The sequence below is a fragment of the Canariomyces notabilis genome (genome assembly GCF_033297395.1).
Source record: "Canariomyces notabilis strain CBS 508.74 unplaced genomic scaffold N656scaffold_28, whole genome shotgun sequence".
Classification (NCBI taxonomy): Eukaryota; Fungi; Ascomycota; class Sordariomycetes; order Sordariales; family Chaetomiaceae; genus Canariomyces; species Canariomyces notabilis.
In genome coordinates, this window is record NW_027041850.1 from 70,719 (window position 1) to 86,406 (window position 15,688).

At 54.3% G+C, this 15,688-nt stretch overlaps 5 protein-coding genes across 5 annotated transcripts; 1 reads left to right on the forward strand and 4 right to left on the reverse strand.

Annotated features, from left to right (window-relative positions):
* Positions 1–45: 45 nt before the first annotated feature.
* On the reverse strand, positions 46–2,806 carry N656DRAFT_839412 (uncharacterized protein; the record flags this gene model as incomplete). Its single annotated transcript, XM_064818899.1, has 6 exons — positions 2,544–2,806; positions 1,751–2,467; positions 1,357–1,694; positions 929–1,276; positions 223–849; positions 46–64 (listed from the first exon to the last, which is right to left on the reverse strand). Exons 1-6 carry the CDS (start codon positions 2,751–2,753, stop codon positions 46–48), a joined length of 2,259 nt encoding a protein of 752 aa, XP_064666469.1. The 5' UTR covers positions 2,754–2,806.
* A 702-nt stretch (positions 2,807–3,508) lies between these two features.
* N656DRAFT_716938 (survival protein sure-likephosphatase/nucleotidase-like protein) lies at positions 3,509–4,467 on the reverse strand (the record flags this gene model as incomplete). The annotated part of the gene is made up of 2 exons (XM_064812172.1): positions 3,509–4,227; positions 4,290–4,467. 2 exons carry the CDS (start codon positions 4,465–4,467, stop codon positions 3,509–3,511), a joined length of 897 nt encoding a protein of 298 aa, XP_064666470.1.
* A 1,519-nt stretch (positions 4,468–5,986) lies between these two features.
* On the reverse strand, positions 5,987–6,973 carry N656DRAFT_771374 (uncharacterized protein; the record flags this gene model as incomplete). The annotated part of the gene is made up of 1 exon (XM_064813855.1): positions 5,987–6,973. The coding sequence occupies one exon, from the start codon at positions 6,971–6,973 to the stop codon at positions 5,987–5,989; it is 987 nt and encodes a 328-aa protein (XP_064666471.1).
* A 5,556-nt stretch (positions 6,974–12,529) lies between these two features.
* N656DRAFT_783545 (uncharacterized protein) lies at positions 12,530–13,912 on the forward strand. The gene is made up of 2 exons (XM_064815977.1): positions 12,530–13,450; positions 13,520–13,912. The coding sequence occupies exons 1-2, from the start codon at positions 12,745–12,747 to the stop codon at positions 13,801–13,803; spliced, it is 990 nt and encodes a 329-aa protein (XP_064666472.1). The 5' UTR covers positions 12,530–12,744; the 3' UTR covers positions 13,804–13,912.
* N656DRAFT_801338 (MFS general substrate transporter) lies at positions 13,911–15,630 on the reverse strand (the record flags this gene model as incomplete). Its single annotated transcript, XM_064818110.1, has 3 exons — positions 13,911–14,490; positions 14,547–15,376; positions 15,454–15,630. 3 exons carry the CDS (start codon positions 15,628–15,630, stop codon positions 13,911–13,913), a joined length of 1,587 nt encoding a protein of 528 aa, XP_064666473.1.
* Positions 15,631–15,688: the final 58 nt, after the last annotated feature.

Sequence of the window (15,688 nt, forward strand, 5' to 3'; positions counted from 1 at the left end):
CAACAACATTCCCGTACATTGCCACTCTCACTGGTAACAGTACCATTAGGAGTAGTAGCGGCAGCTGGTTCATTGATACGCCAGTTCTAATTCCCTTCCCCTGTGCCGTCTACACACCCATCAACTTCCCCATCTCTACCTCTATGCCCATCCCCATCCCCACCCCCCTCCCTCCAAGTCTCCTCCTCCCCACCCCCGTGATCCCCCTCCAAATTAAGTAACTTCAAATCTCTCTCAATCAAATACTCCAACCGATTCACCTCCGGATCCTCCCCAAACCCAACCGCCAACGGCAACACCTTACTCCTCACCTTTCTCAACACCTCTTCCTCCCCGGGGTTATCCACATCCCACACGCCCCCATGCCCATGCCCACCCTCCTCCTCACGTGCACTCTCCCCAATCACCCTCCCCAACATCTCCCTTTCAACCCCGCCCATCTTCTGCTTGATCAGCCGCAGCACGGCATGGTTGATGAAATAGTTCCGGCCCTGGTCATAGATGCCTTTGGCAGCGAGGATTAGCGTGGCGCGGGTTGTTGCTAGATCTGGGTTGGATGGGAAGGAGGAGGAGGTGGTGGTGGTGGTGTTGAGGAGTTGACGGAGGGAGGTCAACGCCAGGAGGTTCAGGGGGTGGCCGAGGAAGCTGTCGCCGCGGACGAAGCCGTGGCGGAGGTAGTAGAGTCGGAGGACGGTTTCGAGGTTTCGCATGGCGGTGGTTCGGATTTCCCATGGCGAGTCCTTGGAGGGGTTGTTGGTTTGACTTTGAGGGAGATGGGTTTCAAGTTGGGGCGATTCTGCGGTGCAGAGGGATTCGTAGAGGTTGATGAGGATTGTTTGATAGTTTGCGCTGGGTTCAGTTGTCAGTACATCATGATGTACAATACTAGCTTGTGAGAAGGGATTGAGGGGAGCTGCTGTGAACGTACTGTAGTAGCATGTGCGATGGAAACACGAGGTTCTCGGGTCTTAGCGGTTCCGGCAGGTTGGTGTACCAATTCCTGAGCCGCGAGCAGAACTCATTGGCCTTCGAAAGATATTCTGCTGTCGAGTCGGCGCTGCCGAAGAGCTGGATACACATGTCGTTCATTATTATCCGCATCTCGGTTAGAGCCCGGAAGTAATGCGGAAAATTCGTCGTGTAGAGCTTCCCGTCCAAGGGATACCTCAGCCAGGTTTGCCCGTACCATTCAGGATCGAGCGATGGGTCGGGGGGCAACGGGAGGTTTGGAAGCTCTGGGAGTAGAGGCAGCCCAAAGCTGACGTAGGCGCAAATACTGACGAGGCGTAGGTGGTTAGCCACGACGGCACGTAGTACTAGCTAGTACTGGCTCGAGCCATGAAAGATCAATCTTACCTCTGGTAGTTGAAAACCCCCCACGCCGAGAACTGTCTGGCCCTGGTGGTTTTCACATCCGCCTTCGCACTCATAGTATCACTGTCGGAATCGAACAACCTGATTTTCTTGGCCATCTCGACTGCCTGCTCCATGTAACTGTACGGGCGCTTGAGTGCCTCCATGGCGTGCATTCTGCGCACGAGATCTAGAAGGAGACCAGCTTGGATGGACGTGAGTTGCACCCGGCGGCTCGCCGTCTCCAGTTCCCACAGCCGCTCTGCTTCAGCAAAGAACTTGTAGCAGAGGTTCCAGGGGTTCCAGTATTCATAGCGGTTGGGAAGTTTATCGTGGCTCATCTGGACAAGGTCTGAGCGAAACTGCGATGCCAGAGGCAACGGGGGAGATAACTCACACTGGCAAGCGCAAGCACTGCATTAACGAGCAAGGGAGAGCAGAAGTTGTGCCGCCCAGTGGCCATATCTTGGAGAAAATGGTCCTTTTGGAATATAGGAAGCCACTGATACTCGCTCGAGAAGTACAAGGCCAGGAGCTCCCGCATCAGCCCGTCATCTGAGCTGACTCGTGTCCAGTCTGACGGTTTCGTCGAGCTGAGTACAGGGTCGACTAGCTCTGCAGCGTGGATCGGCTTAAGGTACGGACTTTGCGGTTCCAATGACCGTGTAGTATCGCCTGGTAGTAGTAACTGGGGACCCTGAGCAGCTGGGCTTGGGCCTCTGCTCACAGCCCACTCGTAGATCGGAGATTTGAGATAGGGGTTGTCAGGGCGGTTCAAGACTGCAGGCATCTCCTGAATAATAGGGAACACGTAACGGTATCTCGTCTCTGGAACCACGGCAAGTTGCAAAAGCAGGTCGGCCTCGGTTATATACCGCAAGATGGATTCCGGATCCGCCCCCGACCGAATCCGTTTCACAATCTCTCGCGATTCGGCCTCGGAACGGGACCGCAGGTGGTCAAAGATCTGCCGGTAGGTTGCCTCTCTGTTGTTGAGCTCCGAGAGCTTCCGCTTCAGAGCCTGAGCGTGCGTCTCTTTTGCAGAACCCGTATTATACACGCAACTAGTGCCAACCGAGACGCAGTAGCCACAAGCCGGCCGGGTAGCATCGCACTATACAGATGAGTTGACCTGTAAGCATGGATTCCTCTACCATATATGTACTCGCTGAAGGAGGCATGCTCTTAACCTTGGCTTTCCGCTTTCTGCACGTTTCGCACGCAGCAGTCGAGTACGACTTGGTCCGCGGCGGCAGCGTCCATGTGCTCCGAGTCAGACCCCGCGGACCCCCTGCCCCTGGAGAGTTGTTGTTATTATTTGTCGTAGCTTCATCCCGGGCGGCCGGGAGAAGAGGTCGCGGGGCCTTGGGTGTAGGGCCCGGCCCTTTCTGGCTCCGCATGTCTGGATGGACGGATCTATGTAAGGCAAGACTTGTCAAACCCGCAAGACCCGGGAAACCCGTCGTGTCATGATCAAACATTAAAACATGTTGTCAGACCGCACGCTCGGATGTGGGGTCCAAGCGCTGCCTGTGTTGACCGCCCCCATGATGATGGCCGCAGCCCATGAGCGAATCAGGACACGAGGAATTTGCTCCGAAGGCGCCGAGGGTCTTGGTTCTCTTGGAACGCCGAGAACTGCTTGGGCTGAGAAGGGAAACCCGAAGTTGTGCACAAGTTTTCGCTTGAAGATATGAGATGTTTGATTCCGCCTTTCCACCGCCTTATTTTCTCAAAGTTCCTCCTTCACCGCCAAACAACGAAATAAAGTATCTTGACCTAATTCTCCTGGATTCCAAATCAGTAGCTGCTTGAGGTAGCCGATAGTTGAATTAGAACATACCTTGTATTCTTCATTTCCTTCCTTTCTCATTATCGACGACGCCAGGCCCAGCACGTGCATCGACAAGAGCTTCGTCACCGGGAGTTCGGCCAGCAGCCGACACGGACTTGAGGTAGTATATCGGTTGCCTTGCTGCTTACATCGTTGCACATGTAACGCCCCAGTTTCATCATGCGGTTGAGAACGAGGTTTCTCAACCAGAACGGGACTGTACTGTGCAAGTGTTGCATCATCCGTCCTGTCTCGAACATATGTACTTGAATTAAATCCCTTCTACACAGAGCCCCAACCTAACCCCGCTACCTCCTGCACTCACGGCAAGCAAGTCAGCATTTTCTGCAGCTTCTTCAGCACCACAGCCTGCTTCTCCGCCGGCGCCGTCGTCTTATCATTCGCATCCCCGACACTGATCGAAATGTAGCACCCATCCGTGTCCACAACCGAGCTCTCCATCGGCAACCTGTCACTCCCACAATGCTCCACATCCTTCTCCGAGAAAAGGCCAATATTAATCCTGCTAAGCACCCACTTAAACTGGCTGGCCTGCGTGCACTTGCCCTCCACCTTTGGAAAATTCACATTCAGAAACACATCCTCCGGGAGATAGGGCTTGCCGCTCGCAATAACCGCATTGGTAAGCGTGTTGGCCAGCTGGGCATACACCAGACTGCGCTGCGGCACAGGGGAAGTATTCCACGCCAGAGTACCCTCCGAAGCGCCGGAGAATGCAATAGCCGGGATCTTCTCCTGCTTGGCAGCGTAGGCGGCCGCGCCGACCGTGCCCGAGAACTGCACGGCCAGAAACAGGTTGCTGCCGACATTGGGGCCCGAAACGGCCAGCTCTGGGCCCTGGCCGTTCCAGAACGGTGGCGCGATGGTGTCGATGCCGTACCGCATGGCCGTCACGGGGAACGAGTTGACCCAGTTCAGCCGCGGGGAGGTGGCGTTGCGGCCGATCGGCCCGCTGCCGGCGGAGCAGCTGTCGTATTGGCATGGGCTGGACCGGGCGCTGGGCTCAACGTCCAGGGAGCCTTGGACATGTGATGTTAGCTCTCGTACAATATGAATGAGGCTGGTTTCTTGGGGGTCTTACTTGTTCCCGACTTGTTCTCGGCGGGTGCGGACAGGACTACGTCATGGCCAGATGCAACCAGAGCATCGTGGAACGTCCGGACATACTGCTCAGCCCAGCCGTCGTCGTTGGATTGGATGATGCGGATGCCCTGGACGCCCAGCGCGGGCAGCACGGCAAGGAGAGGCTCGAAGCGCATCGTGGTGGTTTGGCCGTGTTCCTGTGGGCGCTTGATGAGGACAGCGGTTGGGTTGTGACTGTGAACCGTGGCTTCCTTCCATCGTCTTTCCCTCTTTTATGTATCCCTTTGTTGGTGTTCGACTGTGTAAAGAAGGAAGGCGTTTTGAGACTCGGCAATTACAGCCATTAGCCAATCACCTTCCGTCCTGCTGTTTGCTCGTAGCCCATTCCGACGGCCAGTCGCACTCGAGGGAGGCGACTGCCGTTCCTGATTTGCTCACAAAACTACACGTGCCAAAGAAGTTCACATGAAGTGGCTGCTAGAGTGGCTGCGTAACCTCTGTAATCCGGCGCCACCCCACAGTGCCGTTGCACTCGGTCGCGCAAAAGGATCAACGGCCGACGACATGGCAGTTTCTCAATCCACGTTTCTTGTTTGCCGTTGGTCAATCGTCGAATTCGCCTGTGCCAATCGCGGAGCTCAAGGGGGTTGCGCCGCGCTGCATGACATCGCCAAGCCAGAAATCCTGACAGCGTCTCTTCAGGGGCCAGAGTCCCCTGCACAGCGCACCATTCAGGCCTCAAGGTGCCGAGGGTGCCTGAGTTGTGGCGAACGCGCTGCCGAGGGTTCCCTGTAAAAGAGCCGGGTATATTTTTGCGGATGGCCCCTTTCCAAGCGATCGAAGTCTTGGTTTTGAAAGACTTCAAATTCGCTCAACGTTACACAGGTGTACTGCCACCCAACTTGTTTATGCGGTCGTTCTTGCCCGACGTTAACCTCACATAGAAGTAGAAATTTGACAAGTTCAAGAAAGAATTCCTCGTCTCATCAATTGGAGGCGGCAGGAACGCACGGATTTCGTTGAGCCAGAAGTGGGGACAGGCGTTGAGCGATCCCCAATAACGTTAGCTTACCGTAGCAAATGGTCTGTGGCTCAACCCTCAGGCAGCCACCTCCACTAAAAACTTCCGCGTGAGATCTTCCTTCAGGCGGGGGACGGAGCGGGCCGAGCATCGTCAGCGGGAAGCGCACAGACTTGGGTCTTACTTCTGCACGTACTCGACGTTACCTGTTCCAAAGCAATCTGGTTCCGCGTCCTTCATCTGCCGTGTTTCTGTCAGATCTCAAGATGGAGCGCAACTGGCCTAGATAAGAGCGACGACGCGCCGCCTGATTGGCGACATGCCCAAATCTCCGATGCCTTTCTGCCGTCCAGTGCATGAGAAGTTACCTGTCAAGTCGAGGGGAGGCTGAAGTATTGGCAACTTGGACGTCGGTCAGGTGGTGTATGGCTCGGGGTTACACAACAGCTGAGCGATCAAGTTCACGCGTCCACGGGTTTCATCACATTCGGCAAGGTACCGGTTGGTGTGGTGTGGTAGGTGAGGTATCTTGGCTAAAATTCACTACATGCCATGTGCTAACTACTAGAGTGTGGTATCAACAAAAGAAAGTCATTCGGGAGTCTATGGACGTGCTACAAAAGGGCACACGAATACCGTCCACCGGAAAGCCATCGCCTGCCATCGCCTGCCATCTAAAACCTCGACAGCGCAGGCAGCGCAAACAGGACAATGAGCCAGAAACACCAAGTCCTCCACGTCGCGTAATCCGCCTCCCGATTCCGCCTCAGCAGCCCGTTCAGCCCGATTCCGGCTCCGAGTACAACCGGTAGAGCAAAAGCCCACCACTTAAGCTGGAAGAACGAGGCGCACACAAAGGCCCAGAACAGGATAAACCCGGCAATGACGATGCGGCAAAGCCCGTCGCCGAGCAGGATGGGGACACTCTTCCGGCTGCGCAGCTTGTCGCCAACCTGATCCTTGAGATCCTGGATGTATCCCGTGGTCAGGATAACCAGCGCGATCATGACAACCCACATCTTGCCCTCCTTGGTCATGGCGCGGTCGTGGCCGCCGGCAAGCTTAAGCGAGCCCCCATTAAATCCCAACGAGCCCGCCGCAATCAGCGGGTCGCGCAGCATATGATCCCCTCCGCGAAGATCGTTGTACATCCAGATAAGCACCATGATCCAGATACCCTCATGCCACACCCCCAGGGCATAATTGCAGGCGAGGGCAAGCGGGATAAAGGCCAGGATCAGCTTGCGGGCATGGTCCATGGTGGCATACCCCATGGGGATGGGCCGCCAGGGCTTGTTGACGGCGTCCTCCTGCACCGAGTCGGCGCCGCGCTGGTTGGCGAGGTCAAAGATGAAGGTCATGTACCAGTTGTAGCCGATGACGATGGGGATGCGCCACATGATCTCCTCGACTGTGGGTGGAGGGCCCTCGAGCAGGCGCGAGCCGGCCAGGGCGCCAAAGATGCCAAAGGCTGAGTTGGGGATGATGAAGGTTGGGAAGTCATTCTCGGTGAATTGCCAGATCAAGAATGGCACGCCCGTCACCCACGACCGAGGGTCGGAGGTCAGGACGGGTTTGTGCGGTGGTGAGGGGAGTGTCTGGTTTTCAGGGTCTGTGTTGGCCCCGGCCCCGAGGGGCCGTTGCTTCTCCGAAAGCGCCATTGGCTATGCCAGTGCGGGAAGAAGAAGAAAGTGTGAAGATCGATGGGGTTTAAAAGACGGCCAAGTCTTGACCGGGCGGAAAGAGTGCATGGGGGAACCTAGTAATGGTCTCTGCGCTGAGGCTGAGAAGGGGTTTTATATATATCCCTGGGCCACCGGCCCGTGTCTTGACCTCCACTCGATCTGATGGGGGGAGGAGGGGTCTTCCGGTATGTTCAGAAGTGGCCAACTTTGAAGAAGTCTGTTATCGTGGGGACAGGGCAGGTGTCCCAGGGTACCTGGGATGTTGTGGGGGCATGGTTGCAACAGCATATCTGGATCTCCTCCCAACGGCGAGTCGACGAAACAGGTTCGGCAAAGCAGAGTTATAGGAGAGTATTCCACTGAGCAAATTGTCGCAATACAGAACGTTTTTCCCGCTCTAATGGGGGTGTTAGCCCCCAATAGGCTTGGCCTGGTGGACTCTGCTTCCCCTGCATGGGTTGGCCAATTTCGCAAATCAGGTCTCTGTTACAGACTGGAGCTAACAGCATCATGGCAATTTTGATCATGATGTGGTTGTAATATGACCCCAGTCTCTCCCCACGGTGATTCTCCCGTACGTTCTAGCCTGGTGTATCTTATTAGTGGACTGTAGTTCACTACATACTATCATGGTCTAGTATCAATGGCGAAATTTCACCACACGTGTAGCTAGCGGGTAGACTTCGGGAAGGATTGTGCCTGGGTTGCCGGAAAGGTCCCGTTGCAGCCACTCCACATTCAATCCGTAGGTAAATGTTCCCGCACGAGTCATTACGGAGTATGCTGTTGGCAATCAAGAGCCGCCTACCGGTAACATGACGGCCTACTTCAAACGCCGGCCGTCAATATGCGTAGCGACCAGAGTAGTATTGGTCAATGAAGATGGCAATGTATCATTTCAGTCAGTAGGTACCTTATGCTTCCTGCATTACCCCTATCTGCTTCCTGCTGTTGAAGCTCCCTTCAGATCTACATGTATCCTCCCCAAATACGGTAAAGAGTTGTCAACCTGCTAGAGGCCAAGTCAACTTACGCAAACAGCTTCGAGAATATATCACTCACCTTTCTGGTCAGAGGTGCATCCCCGGCAATAGTCTACTGCACCCTCTCTAGGGACTTTTCATAAGTGAAGGTTTAAGGTGCCAGGGGTCATGTATTATCTGTGGGGCTCAAGGCCGTTGGTTGCGTTGGTGCAAGCATCCATGTCTTTGATCCATCCCCGAGCCTGATCCATCCCGAACTAGTCTGTCGAACCCTGGTCCCCCCTCACCAGCCTCTTAGCATGGGCATGCGTGGCATGCGTGGCACCCTACGGCGGACGGTTCTCTTGCAACAACCCCGCTCCTCCTCTCCATGAGAAACCCGGCGGTTTGGATATCACGCCGACAACCCGCCGAGTTGCAGAATACACGACACTACCTTACCTTACCTTTGACAACAAGAGCAGGTGGCCGGCTTTGGAATTGATCTCGCTTCTTGGCATCTCTGTGCTTGCAGATGTTCACCGCCTCATTGTTCAGAGTGTGGTCCTCGCTCTCGGAACCGGTCATTGTCACCATATCCGGAGACCCAGCGACAATGGATATCAAGGTCAGAAACTGAACATCCCCTGGCAAACTTGCCCCCCTATTGAGGTCCACTGTGTGTTGCCACCCTGATAGTCTTCAACCGAGGTTGAACTGGTACTTATATACATTATACTCGGACTCCATAACATAACCTGAAGGACAGGAACACGCCATCTCGGCCGGCCGGAGATCGCCAGGCCGATCCTAGGCCGGGTCTGTCCACGTTGGCCCATTGATGCAGCAGTATGTATATAGTATATTTGTACTAAACAGTTGCACTGTTCCGCGCAATTCGCATGATGACTCTGAGTGGCTGAGCTTACTTCGTACATTAGGATGGATTGAGGAAAACCAGCCCATCGGGTCCCGTCAGACCAACCGTTCATCTCTCCTCACAAAGTACACCTATGTACGGATACGTAGGCACCCAAGAAAACCGAGTAGACCCCATGTCACCATGCTTTACACCTTTGGGCCTATGGGAGGTCTGGTGTAGCGCACTCGCATGCAATCGCATGCAGCCGCTCACATCCCCGGCCTTCAGTACGGAGTACTCCCGTGGTAACGTACGAAATATGTACATCTGATCCTTCAGACCCGGGGGCCCACTTCTGAGCGATGCCCTCCGCTGTATGGAGTATCTCTCGCGATAAGTGCCTGTATACGGTAGTGTATTGCTACAATCTGCAGCAGTGACTAACCGAGCCCGCAGTGGTTTCCCTCAGGACCAGACATGCATCGACTGGCCTACATGTAGGCGGGGCATGCCGGTTCGTACCTCCACATGTTGTGTACAGCATCCCCATCAACATGGCATTGGATTTTGGAATCGCAAAGGGTTGGGCGGATTAACAATACACGTGTAGGTATTGCGTTCGGGGACCAATTGTCATGGACATGATCCCTACCCGAAACCTGCATGTCTCGGGCCGCTTTCATGTTGTCAGAAGCTGGTCAAGAGCAGTCCTGCGGCGAACTACTACTAGTACCGTACTGCAGCAAGGCCTGCCATGTTGCCTCAAGGTGTACATCTGGCAAGCGAACCAGGTCACCTAGCGGGGAGATGGGACCAGGGTCCGCGGGGGGCATGAAGGTTATCAAAGCATTATGTAGTACATAGCAGAATTTGGACATGTTCTACTGGTATATGATACATGGTGACGGCCAAGGTCAAAGAGAAGCGTTAGGTAATATCACTGCTCTACTAAGCTCCATTATGTCTACAAGTGGAATTCCGAGGCCATTGTCTACGAGGCCCTCCTGGTCCAGCACCGCAGGACAAGTAATCGGGACAGTTAGACCCCGCTTCGTTCTTCCACGTACATGGATACCTACCAAGCCTCTGCCTCAGTATTCTTCTCGATAAACAAGAACCCCCCCACCAACTGCGACAATGTCAGTCTGTGTTGTTACTTCACATCCTCTGTTGAGTGACTTGGTACATTTTCACTTCTCTCTCAACATGCAACTTTAGTGACATAGATGATAGGGTTTACGTCCTACAGCGCCCTTCTTTCTGTCAGGGGCTAGGGGTGCCCCACGTTTACCATCCCCCCAACCTAAGAAGCTACGTCTTGTAACGTATCTCTTCCTCTCTAGTCCACACTACATAGACCCTAGCTCTCGGAAACGACTCGCAGCCCGGCCTCCAGCTGCCTCCCACTTTACGAAGACCCCTGCTTCACGTCATCGGCTGCCCCGCACCAAGGTGAAGACCGGGCAGTCGTTTCCTACCTAGTGTACTGTGTGTAAGTGCTGCGGTCGGATGTGGGCCTGCGAGGATTGGGCATATCACCGACGGTCGGGCCCACTGATACCAGACGCATGCTGTGATCGACATCTGCTACGGATAGAGACCCGTCTCCGGCATTCAACTGAATGTATGTATTAGATAACTACACTGACATCCGGGGAGCCGGAGTCCATACTCTATAGGAGCGCCGACTATAGCCACGCAGGACCCTCGCCGCCTCCAATGGCTCGTCCTCACAACGATGAGTCCATCCTACTTCCCCTGACCTGCACCTCTCGGTCCTGGTCAAGGTGTTTAAAATTGGCCTTGGTCGTGCAGCGTGTATCACACAGCACCTCCTTATTTTGATCTCCGCGATGGGAACGACATGGATGCTTTGATCCTCATCACATCAAGCTAAAAGATGCCGACTCGGAGTGGAGAACATGAACGACAGGAGGGGCTAGACTGAAAAGCATGCTGGCATGAAGAGCCATGTTCGAAAACCCTGCGTCATCCAGCTCTCGTTATGAACTGTCCTCTTTGACTGTTGGCCCAAGCAATAGGATTCTCTAGAGCTACCTACTGCATACATTGCATCAGCACAGCTGATATACTCCGGAGTGCTATATCAGGGTGTCTTGAAGAACCAATAGAGCACTCCGCTGGTAGCTGTGTACTTGGCAATGTATGACCGCCGGATGGATTGGAAATCTCTCTAGTCCTGCGAAGGTATGCTAGGTGGCTCGGGTTAAAGCATATGTAAAAGATACCGGCATCTGGCGAGTTGCTATCTCGTTGGAGCGGCAAGTAAGGGTACCTACCTAGTGAGTGAACTGTGAGGGCACCGCTTTCACCGAAACACCTAAAAGCCTGGTGTGGTATTGGTTTGAATTTGTTTATAGGGCCTCATATTGAGGTGAGGTTAGCAGAGGGGGGAAGTTCTCTATCATCACTAGCAGCATCACCATTCACATTGACATAGGTTTCGTAACAGCCCAGCTGGTCCATTGCTTCCTTCATTCCTGTTTCAACTTATATGCATAGTCTCGGGGGTACGCATGGGATGTCATAGATCGGTACAACAATTCCCACTAGTCAGCACCTTACAGGCTACCTATCAAAACTTAGAGGCGTTCTTGTAGACCTTTGGAGCGAGGCACAATGCACAGGCTACTCATACATGTACTGGGCTGTCAAGTGGATATGCTCTGGTTCAGGGGAAGATAGATTTGTCACATCACAAAAGAGTGTGTTTGCAACATGGTCATTTTCTTCAAGCGTTCATGATCGTGACTCTAGGTCATGTTAACACCCACATATCCAGGTCGACATGAAAGTTGCCGCTTATCAACGAAGAGGCACGAAGCTGAAGATCCGTGGAAACTGATGATGCTGGACCCAAGACAATGCTCTTCGTGACCTGAACTTGGTAATATTGAAGAGAACAACGACTTCTCCTGCCGTCCCATACAAGCTCCATGCACCCTGTAGCTTATCACTGGAGTACATCGCTGTGATACTTGGGGTCTTGAAAGGCTCTCGAATTAGAGGCCCGCAAGACGGGGAGGAATGGTATGATTTCCACTGTATTAGTAGGTATGTATGTTGGTCTAATAGCGCCGGGACTACATGTAGTTAAGGTTGATGTGAGTTGAGTCGTGAGCGCTAATATTCATGGTTTTCTGTAGCGCGAGTTGTATACAAGTAGCTGGGAGGGCCCCTTCATGATAGGAGTGTCTTTCTACAAAGAATCTCTTCTTCTCCATGCCATGGCAGTATTATGGATGTACTAGTAAGATGTAGATCATATTGAATTTGACACAGCTCTTCTGATCATTGTCAGCATGAGCCGAGTCAGACAACAAACTTAGAACTACGTCTATTGTTGTCACTTTCCTTCCATTACATATATTATGCCTTGCTTTTGCATTCACGACCTATTGACAACCTCTAACGATATTAAGCCTGCAATAATGGAAACTTCTCGAAGGATAACACACAGCTGGTGGTTGACCAGGTATGGACGATCAGCGCCCCAGACTCATATCCATGATCATTGCCTCGCAGACTGGACACGTGTTTTCAGCATAGCAATAAAGTATAGATTAGACAGAAAGAGGTCGGGCAAATGACAGCCTGACTGTCGTCCGGCAATTAGCCTGTATCAGCCATGTACCGAGATCTGGGGAAGGGGCGGAAATGCAACCGATGTAATAGCCGGGAGGACGCTCACATGCCCAACAACCACCGGAAACCTAAATATCCTGGGCCAGCCATCAAGGCCGGCCTCAGAACCTGCTCAAAGATATGCCATCAATAGCCGCCTGCGGCTTCACAGATTATGACGACCGTACGATCTCCCAGCCTCTGACTTGAGACAAAGCCATCCCATCCGCGCCCGCTGCATCGCCATTCACCCCTCCTCCAAGGTAAAAGTAAAAACCATGCGGAACCTCCATGTTCCCCTCCTCCTCACCTTAACCTTCACCCCCCTTACCCTCGCCGGAATAAACTGGGACGTCTTCGAGTACGGCGTGGTGCCCTCATTCAAATGGTCGCGCCCCTTCCCAGACGACGGGACCGACCCCGGCGGGTTCCACGTCAACTGTCGAGCAGAAGGCACCTTCCACGCCAAGCTCTATAAGCTCAAAGATCTCCCCCTGGACCCCCCGACCGGTCTATCCCCGTGGCACGACGCGATCGAGGTCTTTCTCAGCAAGCGGGATTTCATGGGCAGCTGGGACGGGGTGGACCACAAGGGGAACGACAGGGAGATCGTGGTCATGGAGTACGTGGATGTGCCCGGGCCGGTGAGGGAGTGGATTGAGGCACAGCAGCAGCAAACGGACGAGCGTGACAAGAATGGGAGTAGGTGGATGTTTGCCGTGTTTGAGAAGCCGAAGAAGGAAGGGGAGAAGGTATATACGACGGTGAGGCCTAAGGTGACGCCCCATCCAGCTCCGGCTGAGCCGACATCGAGTCAGCAGGAGCAGGGACACGGGCAGGCTGCTGGGCAGATGCAAGAGAGACCAGTCGAGGCGCAGGAGCATACCCCAGACATTCCGGATAAGGACAAGATTGTGGTGTTTCCGGCTGGTGCGGTGTATGAGATCCTGCCGCTGTGGGTGGCAAAGGGCAGCAAATGCGAGAGTAAGATTCATTCTCACCCCAAGGGCAGGTCCCATCGCAAACCGTAAATACTTATCAAGGTGTCAACAGGCGACCTCATGGATCTGTCAAAATACAAGCCCCAGGCGACAGACCACTCGGTTATGGCCTGGGTGGTCGACCACACAAAGCCAGAACGCGACCATGGACATCGGGCCATGACATTCAAGATCGAGGCCATGTCGGTGACAGAGACAGAGGACGGGAAGCGCGCTCGTCTGATGTGGGAGAAGATGCACCGGGCGATCAAGAGGAATGAACGCAGGATGAAGAAGGAAGAGCGGATGAAGGCCAAGAAGGAGATGGAGGAGGGTCGGGTGAGAGATGAGCTGTAGAGTATCATGATTCAGTGATGTCTAGACGTTGTATTATCCAAGACTCTAGCAGTGTTTAGTCTATTTTCTCTTCATCATTAGTTCAAGCCCTCAAGAGTAATCGAGTCTCAAACCTGCTGCGGCATGCTCTTCCGTTCCTGCTCCTCAACCTGCGCTCGCGCCATGCGCTCATCTATCGTCAGATCACTCTCTGCCTTTCCAATCTTTATCGTAGTAAAGATGACCGCCGTAATCGCCGCCATTGCCGTCCCAAGCCAAAAGGCGACTCTGTGTCCCTCGCTGGACCCCCTGTTCTCCTCTTCCGCTACAGCGAGATCTGCCAAACCGAGGAAGAAGCCAATGCCGAGGAACAGCAGGCTGTTGATCAGGGCGCCAGAGAGGCCCTGGCGGTGGCGGGCAATGTTGGTTGTGATGAAGATATTGCTCACGACAAAGGTGATGTCGACACCAATGGTGGCGCCAACCATGGCCGGGAAAATATAGGCCCAGTATATGGCATCTTTCGGTGCTAGGGCAAACAGGAGACAGCAAGCAGTACTCCCGAGCCCGGAGATGATGAGCAAGATCCTGCCAGGGAGCAGGTGCAGCGTGAAGCCGCCGACGGTGGAGAGGATGACGCCGCCGGCGGCCATGGGCGCGAACCAGACTGCCGTTTGGAGGGAGGAAGCCCCCATGTAGTCGCTGATGCTGCAAGAATGTGAGCCATTGCACTGTGGTGCAACGAGGGGAGGGAGGGGGCTTACTGAAAACTGGCATAAAACAGAAAAATGCCAAACACCCCGTACGCAAAGAACAGCGCAACCGTCAAACGCCCCATATACTTTGGCTTGAACAGATCAAACGGCAGCAGCGGCTGCTCGGCGACCCAGCCCTCAACATAGACGGCCGCCGCCAACAACAACACCCCCAGCACAAACGTAACGATAATATACGGCGTCCTCCACCCTTGAGGCGCGTGGGCACCATCCGTAATCGCAAACGTCGTCAAGATCAGTCCCGGCACGATTGTCACCACCCCCCACCAATCCATCCTCACATCCAAATGCTTACTCTCCTCCCTCGTCGTCTTCATATCCCTCGGCACCGTCACCAACGCACTCACACACAACCCAAACGTCACCACACACCCAATCCAAAAATACCACCTCCAACTCAAAAACTGCGTCGTCGCACCCCCGGTAATAATCCCCAGAAAAAACCCGACAGGGGCAAACGCACTGTACAGCCCAAAGACCAAATTCTTCCTCGGCCCGGGCCGGTACGTCTTCCCCAGTAACATAATACTCGTAGGCAAGTACGCCGCGGCGCCCAACCCGCCCAGGGCCCGCGTGGCGATGAGCATCTGGTAGTTTGTGCTGAACCCGGAGATGAGCGCCCACAGGGAGAACCAGATCAGGCCGGCGTTGAAAATGATGTAGGCGCCGTAGATGTCGGCTAGGCGGCCGAGCGGGAGCAGGAAGGCGCCGGTCACGAGGGAGAAGACGGAGGATGGCCAGGTTTGAGAGCCTTTGGGGATCGAAAGGGCGTGGGCTACATCCGGGAGGATGATGTTGAAGCCGGAGATGAAGTATTCCTGTTTGGTGTGAGGTGGAGGGGTTAGTTGGGGGGATAGGGAAAGGGTAGTAAGGGGGAGGGGCGGGGAGTTCTTACGGCCATCAGCATCGAGACGAGCAGCGAGCCGCAGAACATGACCTCGTAAAATGTGTTGGGGAAGACGTCTGGCCTTTGGCGGCCGAGGCGTTCCAGTTCATGAGCGTCGATGGTCTGCGGTGTCGAGCATTGCGGCGGGGCGCTCTCGTCTGTGTCTTCGACGTCGGGGCGACTCATGGCGGGAAGGGGGTCCAAAAGGGGGTGATGATGGCTGTGCCGGTGAATCCAGTCATGG

Bases quoted from the DNA above. Each gene is read 5' to 3' on its own strand.
- N656DRAFT_783545 (XM_064815977.1), top strand. From the start codon at position 12,745: ATGCGGAACCTCCATGTTCCCCTCCTCCTCACCTTAACCTTCACCCCC. The intron at 13,451-13,519 runs GTAAGATTCATT...AGGTGTCAACAG, and splicing joins AAAGGGCAGCAAATGCGAGA to GCGACCTCATGGATCTGTCA.